Raw genomic sequence first — 15852 nt, forward strand, 5'->3', positions numbered from 1 at the left:
CTCTCCCTCGCTCTCTTTGCTTCCTGGCTGGCTTGAGGTAAGCAGCTGCTCCTTCACCATGAAGTTCCCCCTTAGAGCAAGCCAGCTATCGCCTGAAGCCTCTAAACCGGCAGCAAAATTAAACCTCTCCTCTATTTTGTGCATGTCAGGTATTTAGTTCCAGCAACAAAAAGTTGACTAAACGACGACTTCTCTGAAGAATAGATACTTAGGTTGATAACTTGCTAAAAAAAAAAAAAAGGAATGGGGGGGGGTAAAGAACAAGATGCACCATAAGTCTCGGGTGGGAAAAAGCCTGAAATATTCATGGATGGGAACAAAGCCAGGAGAGCTGGCTGGAGAAAGTGCTGCTCCAGTAGAAGCAGGCATTACATCAGGTGGGACTGTATGGAAAGGGCTGGGGCTCAACTAAGGGCAGTGGAAAAGCCTATGATATATTCAAAATTTTGTCCTTAAAGGGTCACAGCTCTGTGCAGGAAATATCTTGGAGAAGGACAAGAGAGTGGGCAGGGATGCCAGCTAGGAGCTGCTGTGAGGGACGATGGTAGTTTAGACTACGGCAAGGGCCATGGGGGTAGAGTGGAAGGATTCAAGGGATGTTTAGGAGGTAGAATGAAGAGGCCTTGGTGAAGGATTGAGTATGAAGCAAGGATGAAGGGACAAGACAAATTCTAGGTCTTTGATTTGGCCAAATTTCTATTGTGATCCATATACTGAGATGGCAGGGAGCAGAATGGAGGGGAACTTGGAGGTCATTTAGTCATTTAAATTCATGGACGTCTTAGGGATTAATGAATGTAGATGTTGAAGAAAGGAGAGACAAGAAAAAACTTCTTACCCAGTCTAGCAGGCAAAATAATGTAGTACAGTAGAGTCAGACTGAGTAATCCAGGAGAGTTATCTGAAAGAAGTAACTTTAATAAAAATACACCAATTTCAGACTCTCTATTGAGCAGCTAGTTACTGTCTACCAGGCACCATTTGGCCTTGAGGAATTAAAGGGGAATCACCAGAAGCCCTGACTTCCAGGAGCCTATGGTGCCCTGGAGGTAAGACAAGCGTGGGAGGCACTGGAATGTGAAACAGCACGTGATTAGAGCCAGGTGAGAAGTGAGGAGAGGGTGGCAGCAGATCAGACTTCTCAGAGGGCCTGAACCACCACAGACAGAGGTGCTCCCCTGAGCTCCGTCTCCCATGGGGCCGAATTAGGCCTCCAGACAAGGAGTGAAGGAAACCGAGATTTGTTTTCCTGGCACTGGCCAGGCCTCCCTTCATTGTTTTCCTCTCTGTAACTTTAGCCTTTGTGGAGGGAAAGGGAGGAGTTGAGGACAGAGGGAAGCTAGACTTGAAGAGAAAAACAGACAGCAAACGAGCTGAAGCACGAAACACTTCAACAACTACAGAAAGAACCCCTCATATACCCCAGTCAGGCTAACAGTGGGTATCCCTGGGTAATAGGAATGCAGGATTTTGCTGGTGTTATATTTGCTTTCATTCTAATATGTACTTAAGAACTTCACATATTATGATGGTCAGATTTTTATCACTGGGATCAAATACTTGAGAAAAACAAAGGAGCAAAGATTTATTTTGATTCACAGTTGCAGAGGGTTCAGTCCATGGTCGCTTGGCTTTGTTGCTTCTAGGTCTGTGGTAAGGCAGAAACGTCATGGCAGAAGAGTTGGGTGGAGAAGAGCTGCTCACCTCATGGCAGCCAGAAAGCAGAGAATGAGGGAAAGAGCCAGAGAGAAAAGGGCCAGGGTCAAGATACAGTCTACAAGGTCATCGTACTCACATGACATAGGGCCTTCAGTTCAACTAGGCCCCACGCCATGTCATCACCTTCTATTACAGCCATCAACTATAAACCCATCGATAGATTAACCTACACAGGGGCCCAAGCCCTCATGATCCAGTCACTCCCAAAAGCCCATCCTCTGAACACATGAGCATTTAGGGAATACCTTACATTCCAACCATAACACATACAGAATATGCATTTCTCACGCATATCTGTAATAAACAAAGGAACTACATTTATTTACTTGGAAAGCAGGACTTAGGGTAAGTGTTAACATTTTTGTTCCACTAGAACTTCATTCTTGTGTGCTTTCTAGTAAACCTGGGGTTAAATAAAATCAGAGTTTTTGTTTCTCCAATAAGGCAACATTGCACAGAGATTAAATGTTTGTGTTCTGGTATAGACAGGGCTGGATTTCAATCCTGGTTTTGTGCTATATGATTTAGGTAAATTGTTAGCTTATTTGAACCTAGGCCTCCTAATCTATAAAATGATAATAGTGTTCATCTCCTAGGGTCTTGGGAAAAGTAAACAAGATGAAAGAATTGGATATCCACAGGTGTTAGTGACACTGCATCCTTTCTTAGTGGCCCCTTCACTCTGCCTGGCAACAGGGCAAATGTCAGTGTCTAGAGTCCTTGGTTCTACGGTAATCAGTTTCATGATGTTTTTCAGGATGACGATGAACTGACCAGCCCCCTTTTCTGGCCCGAGATTCAACAGGAACTGAAAATCATCGAATCGGAAGAGGAGCTGTCCTTGTCACAGCCCCCTGCTCAGATCAGCCCAGCTCAGGCAGCTCTGGAGCCCAGCCCAGCATCCTGTCCTTCTCCAGAGGCTCCTGGGAACTTGTCTTGTGGCTCCACCCCCACTTCAGTTTCTGCCCCTCTAGAGGCATGGACTAGGGACTCAACCAATCATGACACACAGGGGGCCGCCATGGAAGTCAGTAGGGAGAAGCTAGAGCCAAACTGCAGTCTCCATAAATATAAGCAGGAGCAGGGCCTGCGCCTAGACCGCGCCAGTCTGGCTCATCTGGATATAGTTCCCCTCGATGTGTCTCCACGGGCTAGAACAGAGGTAGCAGGCCTAGGGAATCTCTCATCCTTGCTCCCGCCTGCTCCTCCCCCTCCGACTCCTCTGGAGGAGGCTCCTCAAATCCTGCAGTCAAGTGGGAGCCCTGAGAGAGAACATCCCTGCGGGAATCTGAGCATCAGTCTCTATGTAGAGCAGCTGAAGTCCACAGACAACCCTGGCATCTCCAGAGCCCATCAGGGAGACAAGGCAGCTCTGAAACAAAGTGAAGAGCAAGATTCAAAGAAAGCTGCTCCTGAGGCAAAAGGCCCTGGTGTCTCAAGCCCAACAAAGGATGAGATTTCTCCACCAGGAGAGGGAGATGGGGCCCATTCAGTACAAGAGCCTTCAGACTGTGACGAAGATGACACTGTGACAGATGTTGTTCAGCATGGCCTGGAGATGGTGGAGCCCTGGGAGGAGCCCCAGTGGGTAACCAGTCCCCTTCACTCTCCCACCCTGAAGGAAGTGCAGGAGTCCCGGATGCAGAATCCCCAGAGCCACCGACTGGAGCGGAGGCTGACCCCCAGGCCCGGCCTTCACCAGAGCCACTCCCTGGACAGCAAGAGCTCCATTTCCACCTGCCAGTGGCCTCTCCACACTCCCTCCTCTAGCAGCTGTGCTAATCTCAAAACAGAGAAGAATTTTGACTCTCTGCAGTCTCCAGCAGCCAGGAGAGAGCTGATTGGATTGGATGAGAAAGCCCTGAGGCCCTTCAGAGACTTCTCTAGCTTGAAAGGAGCAGAGGTTCTTCCCAGCCAGAGAGGACCAACTGATGTACAACCCAAACCAGCAGGAACCAGCCCTGTCAGTCTGGCAGAGAGAAAGGAGTTGGGGCTACACTTGGGACACAGCAACCCAGAGGTTAAGCAAGGTGATGTTGCTGGGTTAGACAGCAGCAAGGAGGAGTCCCCCGCTGTGCAGAGCAGCACCTCATCCATAGAGCACCCCCCACAGTTACAGCAGAAGAACCCTGACTGTGGGCCTTCCAAAGGGAAAAACAGGCCTTCTTCCCTCAACTTGGACTCTGCTGTTCCTATTGCCGATCTCTTCCGCCTTGGGAATGGGGCCTCATTTAGTTCACCTGGAATGCAGCTCTCTGAGCCGGAAGACCCCAAGGTCACCTGGATGACCTCATCTCACTGCAAAGCAGACCCCTGGAGGGTTTGCTCCCAGGACACCCAGGACCTGGACGTGATTGCTCATGCTGTGACAGGCCGCCGCCGTAACTCAGCTCCTGTGAGTGTGTCAGCTGTGAGAACCTCCTTCATGATCAAAATGTGTCAGGCCAAGGCAGTCCCAGTCATCACGCCCAAGATTCAATACACGCAGATCCCACAGCCTCTACCCTCTCAGAGCGCAGGGGAGAGCGGGGCTCAGCCTCTGGAGGGGACTCAAGAACCACCCAGCTCTGCTAGTGGAGCCTCTCAGAACCCTGCCAGAGATGAGTCTTCCTCTCCCCTAGACAGCCCCAGGGAGGAGAAACCAAAGCAAGACACAGGAGTCGATAAGTCCTCACAGATGGACCTCACTGCATCCTGCATGTGTGAGGACCCCTTCCCTTCTCCAGAACCGGGCTTGCCTAACCTGGTCCCCACCCAGGACGCAACGGTGCAGTGCAGAAAGCACACATCAGAGACAGAGCCATCTGGGGACAACCTGCTTTCTTCGAAACTCGAGCGGCCATCTGGAGGTTCTAAGCCTTTCCACAGGGCAAGGCCAGGAAGACCTCAGAGCCTCATCTTATTCAGTCCTCCTTTCCCCGTCATGGACCACCTGCCCCCTTCGTCCACTGTGACAGATCCCAAGGTCCTGCTGTCCCCCATCAGAAGTCCCACTCAGACAGTTTCCCCTGGCCTTCTCTGTGGGGAGTTGGCAGAAAACACATGGGTCACAGCAGAGGGGGTCACACTTAGGAATAAGATGACCATCCCTAAGAATGGCCAAAGACTAGAGACCTCAACCAGCTGTTTTTACCAGCCTCAGCGGAGATCGGTGATTCTAGATGGGAGAAGTGGGAGGCAAATAGAATGACAGCAGTGCACCTGCTGGGGTCTGCGAAATTGTCGTGATTCACCTGGACTTCATCATGGGCCAACTTGCCACTTTCCAGGAATAGGCTGTCTAAATATGGGCTTGTTTTGGCCTCTGGTTTCTTTTTAATTCAACCTTTCGACCATTCATTAATATTGCATTTGCCAGAAGAGTAGTCAAGGAAAGACCGAAAGGTGACATTTAGAGAAGTCTGTCAGCAAATGGGAAAGGTCAGGGAAGGGAGGGGAGTGGAATGCATGCCTCGAGTGAAGTTTGGGGCTTGTGAGCTGCCTGACTCCCCTAACCTCTGTTGCTGCTAGGAGCTGGCTGTGATAGTGTCCTTAGAAGGAAAGCAGAATCCTCTGCCTGTCAGACAATGTTGTGATTGAGATTTGAAAGCTTTCTCTTTACTTCGTGCTTTGTAACACTCTTCAAAGCATGTGTTCTTTTAAATCAACTTTTAATAAGCTGTATACTATCCAAAATAGAAGCAAATTTGGAAATGCAAGTGAATGTGCACTTCGCTATCACAGGAGGAGAACTTACCCGTGTGCTTCCCCTGGAGTCCCTGCAGGTCTGCCCAACAGGAATCTCTGCAGCAGCACAGAAAACGTGTCTGTACTCAAGAGCAAGCCCCGACCCTAGCACAGTCCATGAAGACTTTCTCCTCTGGCTTTCATTAACTTGAGACTCCATCTGCCACTGCACTGAACTTGCATTGATGAATCTACAATCTGGGCAGAGCGGGGCCTAAGCTGAGGATTACCTTAGTGCAGTGTTGGGATGCTTTGTGTGGGCATGCAGTAGTGAGGGGAAGGTATTTGGTTTCTTAACAAGATCAGAGCCCAGGAACTGGGTGTCCTCAGAGAAAAGCCTCACACAAAGGTGTGAGTACACTGCGTACTTACTGTGTTCAAATCGGGGATATTGGCAGAGAACACTTCTAGTTCCGCTTCATGCCTCTTCCACCCTGGGTGCAGCAGCACAGGAAGGAAGGCAGGGAAAAGCCCAGCAGAGCAGGGATCACTTTCCTTCCCATGGAGCTACCCTCCTTGAAAACAGTCTGTTCATCTTAGCCAGTGGGTTCCTTCTTTTTTGGGACCAGAAATCGAACTCAGGACCTTGCACTTGCCAGCCAGGCGCTGTGCCACTGAGCTAAATCCCTGGCCTGGTTCCTTCCTTTCTCAAGAGCAAATTTAAGGCTCTCCTGTCCCTTCTGCCAATTCCCCTCATATGCCACCCACGCCAGGCATTCAAATGTGCTCTTTACAAGCGGAAGCAATAAATGAATCTGATTTCTTTCACTTATTTACAACTTCCAGTTGTTCTCTCCTTATTAGATGGAGAGAGGACTAATATACCCACTGGCAGATTTTTGGTGCTGTCTCCAAAAAAGGCTTCATAGGGCAACTCTTGAGGGTCAAGCCTGGACAAACTCTGTTTGCAAGTTTGGCCATTGCAGGTATTTTTCTAGGGGCCCACAGTACCGCAGGCAGACCTCAAGACCAAGGCCATGCTGAGCTGGGCAGGGGCTGAGCTCAAGTTGTCTCCTCCAGTGTGAAGCTGGAAGCTGATGCTCTGCGGTAGCTCTTTCTCTCTCTGCCCTCCCTGCCCTTCTTCCCTCCCTTTCTCTGTCCCTCCTCCTCTGGTCCTTCTCTTCCCTCTCTGATAAAAAGCCTTGCGGCCTTGAGATCTTTTTCTATACCTGTGAAGCCCGCGTCTGTGGCAGGGGTAGTTGGCAGGCCAGCTGAGCACTTCTGCCTGGAGAGCGCTGAGGTGCCCAAGCACGGGGAGCAGTTAAGAGGCCCCTGGCGAGTGTCTCTGCTTTCTCACTGGGCGAACAAGACATCGGACCAACAGCCCTAGGAGGTCAGCCCACAAGAAGAGCCCCAGTACGTAACGTTTTCCCTAGGCAAGCTAGGTAAAGAAATAGAATGGTGAGGGATGAGAAAGGCCATGATCAGAGATTTCAAAAGCACCTTCCTGCCTTATCAGAAAGTGGAGCAGAGAAGTTTTATGTCAGTCTCTGTGCATTTGTGGCATGTATACTTAGATAAGGAGTATGTTCCAGTTATAATGTGAGAGGTGGGAAGAACTGCACTTTGCCAACCATCAGGATGCTGAGCCAAGAAATGGAATATTTTTTAAAAACTACTCTATGAATATTGTAAATTTTTATTTGTAACACTTATAGGACATACTTTTATTTGGGGATAGACCCTTAACATATTAACATGTAAGGAGGTGGGCATGGCGGCACAAGCCTGTAATCCCAGCACTTGGGAGGCTGAGGCAGGAGAACTGCCATGAGTTCAAGACCAGCTTGAACTACATAGGGAGAGAAGACCTTGTCTAAAAAACAACAAAACCATACTAACAAGTGACTTCACTTCTCAGGGTTGAGGAGCCTATGTGGGTCTGTAAGATGGCCACATTTCCGTAGACCCACACCTTCTGTCTACGGCATCCCCTCCTGGTGTGTAGGTCTGTGATGTCATCGTGTGGCCCAGTGACAGCTGTCTAGAGATAGTCCCTGCTCCAGGCTCTCCAAGCCCTTAACTCTAGAGGTTCTGGGAGGCCAGCTCACCTCCCAGTCCTGCTGCTCAAGTATGGCCCTCTCCTTTGATGATATTGCAGCCTGTCAGCTGTCACATATGTTCACAGACTTCCTGGGGGTTGGCTCGCCTGGCGCTGAAATTCCATTCCATGGCAAAGAAAACTCTTGTCTCTTAAATTGTTCCCCTACATGCCTTGGATTTTTTTGTTTCGTTTTGTTTTTGGTACTGGGAATCTAACTCAGGACCTTGTGCTTGCCAGGCAGGTGCTTGTGCTGTTGAGCTATATCCCCGGCCCTCCCTGCATGCCTTGGGATTACCTATTTAGCCAACCACTTGGCACTCTGAGACATGAGGCCCCTGAGAAGGGCCAGACAGGACTTAAGAGTGCTTGCTCCTCTCCAGGGCCACTGGTTGCTGGAGGATCTACCTGATGCCCCACCAAGGGCTGCAAAATAAAGCTCTCCAATGATGGGTCCTCAGAATGGGGGCAGCTAACTTTAAATGTTGATGTGAAATGCACACATAGGCTAATGTTGTCTTTCAGTATTTATGGTTGCTTAAGAAGATACTAACTCGTATTTATTTGTAAAATGGCTCTCTCGGGCCAATTTTTTTTCTTGTAAAAATGGACAAATAGAGGTTATTTGGGTTTTTTTCTGTTTCACTTGGAATATGAAGAGACCTAACCAAGAACCTTATAAAAACAGTCAGCCCTAATATTTGAGATACTGACCAAATCAAAATTCTGGAGTTTAGGGACAATAAAATTGTAAAAGTAATCACTCTCAAATATTCACCAAAAGCTTAGTAATGATGCACCAGTTACCTTAGTACTCCTAAATTTTTGAAGAGTCTAACGAAAAAGGGAAAAGGACAAGAACAAGTGAGATAGCCCATAAACAACTAGAAGCAGGGTTGAGAATCATTAATTACCAAAGAAGGAAAAAGGAGAAAAAATTAACTGGGATCTTCTTTGTTGTTGTTGCGGCTAAAATGCCCAATCTGGGCTTGAACTTGCAATCTTCCTGCTTCAGCCTCCAAGGCTCTAAGATTACAAGCATTCACTACCATGCTAGCCCCTGGCATCTTTCAAAGCAACTGTTAATACTGTTCAAGTGACCCACTGATTTTAAATAATAAAGTTAATCACAATTGCAAATCCAACTGACATACCAGTGAGATGACCAGGTGTTAAGTTTGATTTTAAAAACTGTAGTGGCAAGCAGCTGAGAACAAGTAGTTCCAAGGTTTTGTGAGACCTGATTCATTTGATTGTGAAGTTGTGTTGGACCTCTGCAAATGAACCCAATGGGATCAGACTTCCACACTGGAATTGAGCAAGATGAGAGACTTTTGTCATCAGCGAGTCAGCGAGTTAACTCGGCAGCTGATGAAGTCATAACCTGAACCGTTCACACAGCCGTTAGCCCAGGATAATGACAGCTGACTCCAACTGGGCAGTGCAGTCATTTGTCTGCCAGGCCTCATGTTCCTGCCTAAAGAGCTCCTTAAGAACAGAAGAGTCGTGGTCTGGGATTGGAATGGCAGGTCCCAGTATGTCCGATTCCCACCAGGATGAACTGGACCCACACTCCATCACTGCCTGTCCTGTCTGACAGGCCTGAGCCTTGGGGCTGAAGTGCTGCCAAGAGTATCACTTTAGGTACTTCTAGTAGGAAGGTCCTTCAGCAACACTCTTCCTAGCAAACTAAGGCCAGGAGAGGCAGTTATCTTTCCAGAGAGGGAAAGGAGAGGAAGATGCTAGACAGGTGACAGCCTGAGGTCAGTGTTGGTCTGGGTCATACAGAACGGGTCCACACAGACAGACTGGCACACTTAGTGACCCTGAGTAACATGAGCAATGCAGCGACTACTACTCTGATGGTGAAGGGGAGCGGAGTTCGCAATACGAAGCCACCAGTCCATGGCCATGTGTTTTACTGGATGAATCACAATGCTCTGCATTAACTTAATGCCATTCTACTTTCTGGCTTATAATTCTGCAAAGTAAAGCACTTTTTTCAAAAAGTCTATTAGAAAGCCACAGGATTGCAGCTGTTTTTTAAGCTCTACAAATGTTTCCAAAGATATAATCAAAATGTTTTTCTATTCATTAAAAAGTATAAATATTAAACCTATCCATAGAAACATTTAAGTGTAATTACAAAATTATTATGCTTCAAAAATGTACTCTAATAAATGATATGAAATATAATGCTTATGGTGGATCTAAATGCTATAGGACATGGGGCCACCAAAATCAATAATCAGAAGAGTAAATTATATGTCTCAGACTCCTACTTTTACTTTGCTCTGATTGATGCCATTTTTTTGGTTATTTCAAGTCTGGCAAAAATTCTGGTGATTTGTTTCAGAAAATTTTCTTCTTTTACATTAATAATTGTGAAATATTTACACCCTGTCTTACTGTCACAACCACAGTCATGTCATTCAAGACACCCATAAGTTGGTAATATTGTAATGGAAAATAGAAGAAAAAACCTACTGCTTCTGAAAACTGCACAGTTTAAGGAGTCACTAAATCCACTATGCAGACGGAACTCGGTTTTCCTAGTAATGAAATGGGTAGAGGACTGTTCCTTGGTTTGAGTGATTATGTTAACAATGCTGGGGTAGGGGCAGCGGATGCATACGTTTGTCATCCTGACATTTGTTATTTTTTTAAATGGGATTTAGGGTTCAGGAAGGACAATCATACAACATGGTTTCTAATTTGAAAACTGTAGCCATTTCCTGGATTTCAGACACATGCCTATGATCCCAGCATTTGGGAGGCAGAGGCAGGATGATCACAAGTTACAGGCCAGCCTGAACTACATAGTGAGACCCTGTCTCACAAAAAAAAATAAAAAGGAAGAAAAACTTGTGAACACCCTTCTTTTCCTGCACAAAAAGGCTGCATTCTCCCACATGACACTCACAAAGTTTTGGAACACAGTCTCCCAGTTTCTCACTTTGGCTTCTGCACACGGCTTTTTTCCATGTCATCAAAAAAACCTGATACCAAAATGTATGGGTCCAGCTATTTTAAGTTTGTGACCATGATGTAGTTACTATCTTGCTTCCTCACTCTGGCTTTGTTTGTTTGTTGTTTTGAAACCGGGTCTTTCTATGTAGCCCAGGCTAGTCTCAAACTCACTGTGTTCCTCCTGCCTCAGCCTGCTGAGCACTGGGACTGGAGGCATGTGCCACCATGCCCAGCTGATTCCCTAGTCTTTGGTACCAGGCTCCCTGTTTCCTTCTCGCTTGTACCTTCACCATCATTCCAGATAACCTATTCTTAAGGAAAGCCACCCAACAATATTGCCGTAAGTGTGTACAGCTCTTTATGTCTGCTCAGTTTTTGTTGTTCAGTTTTCCTTTGTCTGTGGATTGAATGCAGGGCCTTCACCATGAGCTACATCCTCAGCCCTTTTCATCTTTTACTTTGAGACAGGGTCTTAGTCACTACGTTGCCCAGGCTGGGCTCAAACTTATGATCCTGCTGTCAAGGCCTCCGAGATTGCAGGGACTGGAGCCATGCGCCACACCCAGTACCTCTGCTCAGCTTTCATCATCTGCTTCTAGTTACACATCAGGCTGCTCATGCCCTGAACTTCTTGATGCTCAATTCCCATTCTCCTTTCTCAAAACCGTCAGTTCCTGCTACTTTATTCCTTCTAATTATGCAAGACCACCAATGCCTGGCCCACTCCTCCTGGTAGGCAGCATCTCATCAGACTTCATCCTTCCTTAGTCTTTGTGGACCCCAAGGGGCATCCACTCACTACCCTCTCCGCCAGCAGCTAAGCCACTCCTGCTGGACACCTACCATCTAGGTCTGGGACTCAGCCCCACCCTCCCTGCTCTGCTGTGTCCCTGGGTTAAAACACAACCACACAATCATGGTATGAGGCCTTTTGATGTTTAGGGTTCACCATCTCAGAAGTGGCTCTCCCCAAACCCACAATGGCTGTTCTACTCTTAACCCCTCTGGACAGTCCTCCTCCTCAAGGATAATTACTTCTGGCTTCACAAGTTTGTATTAGGTCTGTCTTCACCTGCCACCGCCACCTGTCCTCATCCATGTACGTGTGCACCTAACCTTTCTCGTCAGAGGTGCTATCCTTTCCAAAGACTCGATCCGTCTCCCCATCCATCATGCTGCCCTATATATTCAGCCCTTCCTCCTTTGGCCTTCTGTCCCTCTGCAGATAAACACACCCAAGTCTCTTCCATCTTAAACAAGTCTCCTCAATTGTGCACCTTTACCACCTTGCTGTATCCAGGTTCTTGGAAGAGGCATGAGTGCTGTTTCTTCTAAACTCCAGTTAACTCTTCTGGACCAACTCCCACCTAACTTCCACCCTCAGTGCTCCACTAAACTTTCTCTGGCTACAGTCACCCATGAGCTGACAGCCACATCCAGTGGTCATTCCTCAGTCTCTTGACTCCCCTAGTACATGTGATAGTGCTGAGCATTCCTTTTTTGAAGCTAATTTGCCTCTTTACTTGGTCATCCATTTTCTTAGTCTTCATTTCAAAGTGTCTTTCCTCTACTTTTCCATGCTGCTGTTCATCAGAATTCTGTCTTTCCTTTCATTCCACACCTTTTCCCTTAGAGGGCTATCCAGCCTTTTGGTTTGCTTTGGCCATATTGAATGAAGAGCAATCGTCTTGGGCTGCACGTAAAATCTATACTTAATGTATACAAAGGAATACATTTTCCTCTATATACTTTATAATTTTATGAAATAGCAAGCCCAAGTTTAATAATTAAGAGACTTGCGTGTACGCTTGTAACAGTGAACTCTGCTCTTCACAGGCACATACTGTGGCAGGCTGGGTACCGTTATTAGTAACAGCCACATTTTACTTGCCAAGTCACACCAGCACACGAAACATCTGATGCATATGGGTTTCAACTAGACTGGCAGGCATGGGACGGTGGAGTTAGCGCTGTGCTGCGCCCTCTCCCACACACATCCCACTGCTGGAACTGTCTACGCCTGAGCACCGTGCCGTTGAGTCATGAGTAGCACTGCTTAGTTCCTAATAATCCTAAGCTTTCACGGTCTTGTGGGTCCTAATTACAGCTACAGCTGTCCAGGCCACACACAGCCTAGGGTCGCGTACTGGACATACTTGCTGGATGATCTTATTTAAGCCCATGGCTGCCTCCACCATCCACATATTGGTGACCCATCCTTGCCCACCTTCTCTTGCCTGGACTTTTAAATGCTTAACTGGTCTCCCTACTTTGTCACAGTGACAGTCTGTGGTCTCTAGCCACATTTTGCTGCCAATGTCATCTAAAGGTAATGGTTTTCAGACTCCAGCATTTCTCACAATCACCTGGAGAGATTATGAGAAACAGTGCTGGGCTCCATCCAGAGTTTCTGACTTAGGTTTGGAATAGAACTTAAAAATTTCCATTTCGATCAAGTTCCCAGTTAGGTGATGTTCATGCTGCTGGCCTACAGATTACATTTTCAGAACCTTAATCTGAGAATGCTTTGGGTCATAAATCTTAAAATCTTCCATTAGGGTTCTTTTAGCTACAACCCCCCTGCCTCCGAGTTCTGTCTGCTTAAGGATTACTTGGAGCTAAGTGGGGTATGTGTAATCCCAGCATCCTGGAGACTGAGGCAGGAGGCTCCGAAGTTCAAGGCCAACTTGGGCTATATAAAGAAGCTGAAGGCCAGCCTGCACTAGAGGGCAAGACCCTTTAAAAAAACCTACTTGGAGTGTTTCTATAAGTGCACATTACCACATGTGTAAGTACACTTTATTGGGCTCCAACCTCAAAATTCTTAGATCTGATTAAAGTATCCAGGGGTCACTGCTTTAAGGACATATAGCCTTCAAGATAATAATCCAAACTGTAGCAAAGTATGGTGGTGCATGCCAATAATCCCAGCTCCTTGAGAGGCTGAGGCAAGAGAATCACTAATTTGAGGTTATTCTGGGAAACATTGAGACTGTGTCTCAAAATAAAGTAAGAGTAGGGTATGTGTATCAGGAGTAGAGTACTTCCTAGTATACACAAGGACCTGGGTTTGAGTCCCAGTATTAAGAAAGAGAAAAAAAAAGTCCAGCTGGTTTATGTGCTATTCAAGTCCTTCTGTAATCTACTCCTTATCTAGCCCTCTAGCATTACCGAACCTAGTGCAAATCTGTATCTTAGATCTTTGTATATCCTGTCCCGGACTCCTTCCCCCATCTCTGCAGAAAATGCCTAATGCTCTTTCCGAATGCAGCTCATGTGCCATTTTGAAAGCCTGCCCTGACACAAGGCAGAGGTGCTCACTCCCTTCTCTGTATCACCATTAAATCTCTACACACTTCTGTTACTGAACACTCTCACAACTGATTTACTTGTCCACCTCCTGTTAATGAGCTTTGAACATCACTATCTGGCACCCAGCAGCATCTAGCACATAAAAACCCAGTAAGCAGAAACGGGAGAGGCAGCAACAGTGGTGACAGGGAGTGGAGGGAGAAGGGTTTAAGGAATACAGTATAAACATAATATCAAAAAGGATACTGAGAAACATTTTCATCATGCTCTGCCCAGCTTGGACCACCCAGACAACTGGTCAACCACCTTCTTTGCTTTTCTAATGTTTCAAGTTCACTTAGCTGATCATTTGCTGTACCTTCCTTTCCATACATTTTTAAATTTTCCCACAGGAGTTAAAAAGAGGGGGGAAGGGGCTGGGGATTTAGCTCAGTGGCACAGCACCTGCCTGGCAAGTGCAACGTTGTGAGTTTGATTCCTGGTACCGGAAAAAAAATTTTTTTAAAAATTAAAAAAAAAAAAAGAGGGGAGCACTTTCTTTAATGGGTGAGTAGGAGCACACTGAACTGAAAGGGCTTTTAATCCCTCGATGCTGCTGGACATAGAGGTACAAACAGGGGAGACTTTGCAATTCTAGAAGCAAAACCAGTTTTCATTCGTTACAACTATTTTTCAGCCAGCCTGGCATCTAATCCTCCTCTGTTACTCCTTTAGGATCCAGCCAAGACAGAAGCCGGGGTCATATTAGTCTGTAAGATTATTTTCTCCAACTGGTTATCTGGGCTACTTTTCTACACTACAGCCAAGCTGGGGCATCTCTGATGATATCTCTGCACCCATGCCACCCATTCTGTTCTCAGCTGTCAAGTACCTTCATCAAATTACTCGCTAGCAGAAAAGCCTATCTTCCACGCAGGAACAGTGCAACAGCAGCTTCTCTGCCTTTCTTCTCCACCTCCAGAAACAATGAGCCTGACCCACTTTAAAAAGCAACCACCCTAATACACTGGTTTTCTCGCTGTTCTTCCAGTGTATCAACTTGTTTCTACCTAGGGCCACAGCCCTTACTAATGTAACATGGAGTTCTCACCAAACTATTTATTTGGCCGTATTGTGCTTTATCTGGGCTTTGCTCAAAACTCACCTTCATACACACAAAAGTCATCTTCACAAAGATGCCTCTAACAGTAGTTTCTACCACTCTGCCTCCGGGCCCTGACACCTCTTTACTGTATTTATCACTATTAACAGTAAATAGTATATATAAACTTACTGCATGACCAGCACCACCTGTCCCTACATCACAAGCTCTGAGAGGGGAGCATCTTTGCATTTCTTATTCACTGCTATATCCCCAGTGCCCAATATAGTGCCTGGAGGTCAATATATATTTGTTGAGTGGTTGAACAGACTCACACTGACTACCAAATAATTTGACTTTTTAAAAAAGTATATGCATACAAATATTTAAGGAAGCCATGGTTAGTTTAAACTAAGTGGTCACCTTGGGTAAATATATGTATTACTGCTCAGAATTGTTTCCTCTGCTCAAAACCTTCTGGGAACTCTTCCGCAAGAATTCATAGCCAGTTTATGCACTACTTACTTTATAAGTCATGCTTTCTATCATCAAAAGCTTCACATATAAACAGCCACATCCAGCACAAAAAACATAATAATCCACTTTTGGCTCCTCAAAATAAGGCCTCAGAAGTTTAGATGACTAGTGATAATGTACTAAATACATCACTTCCTAAGAACACAGAAAGTGATAATCTAGAGGGTTAATTAAAACAAACATGAAGGTTCTAGAGTATGAAATTTCTTTACAGTATTAGGGATTGAATTCAGAGCCTTGTGCAAATGAGATAAGTGCCCTATCACAGAGCTACATTCCCAGCTTTTGCGTATGAAATTTAAAACACATTTTGAATATAGATAAACTTCCCAGAAGATAGCTGGGCACAGTGGCACATATCTGTAATCTCAGCACTTTGCAGGTTGTGGCAGAAGGATTGCCATGAGTTCATACACAGTCTACGCTACACAGTGAGCTCAAGGCCTGACATAGTGAGACCCTGTCT

At 46.2% G+C, this 15852-nt stretch overlaps 2 protein-coding genes across 7 annotated transcripts in view; one reads left to right on the plus strand and one right to left on the minus strand.

Annotated features, from left to right (window-relative positions):
• Positions 1 to 9682, plus strand: part of Arhgap31 (Rho GTPase activating protein 31) — a 117291-nt gene extending 107609 nt beyond the window's left edge. For both annotated transcript variants that reach the window (XM_005386442.2, XM_005386441.2), the window contains one exon: positions 2477 to 9682. In XM_005386442.2, the coding sequence (XP_005386499.1) occupies positions 2477 to 4909 (2433 nt within the window). In that variant the 3' untranslated portion in view covers positions 4910 to 9682. The remainder of the gene's footprint in view (positions 1 to 2476) is intronic.
• The window catches only part of Tmem39a (transmembrane protein 39A), a 65685-nt gene that overhangs the window by 7986 nt on the left and 41847 nt on the right, over positions 1 to 15852 (minus strand). The window lies entirely within an intron of this gene.

The sequence above is a fragment of the Chinchilla lanigera genome, unplaced genomic scaffold (assembly GCF_000276665.1).
Source record: "Chinchilla lanigera isolate Chin_1 unplaced genomic scaffold, ChiLan1.0 scaffold00026, whole genome shotgun sequence".
Lineage (NCBI taxonomy): Eukaryota > Metazoa > Chordata > Mammalia > Rodentia > Chinchillidae > Chinchilla > Chinchilla lanigera.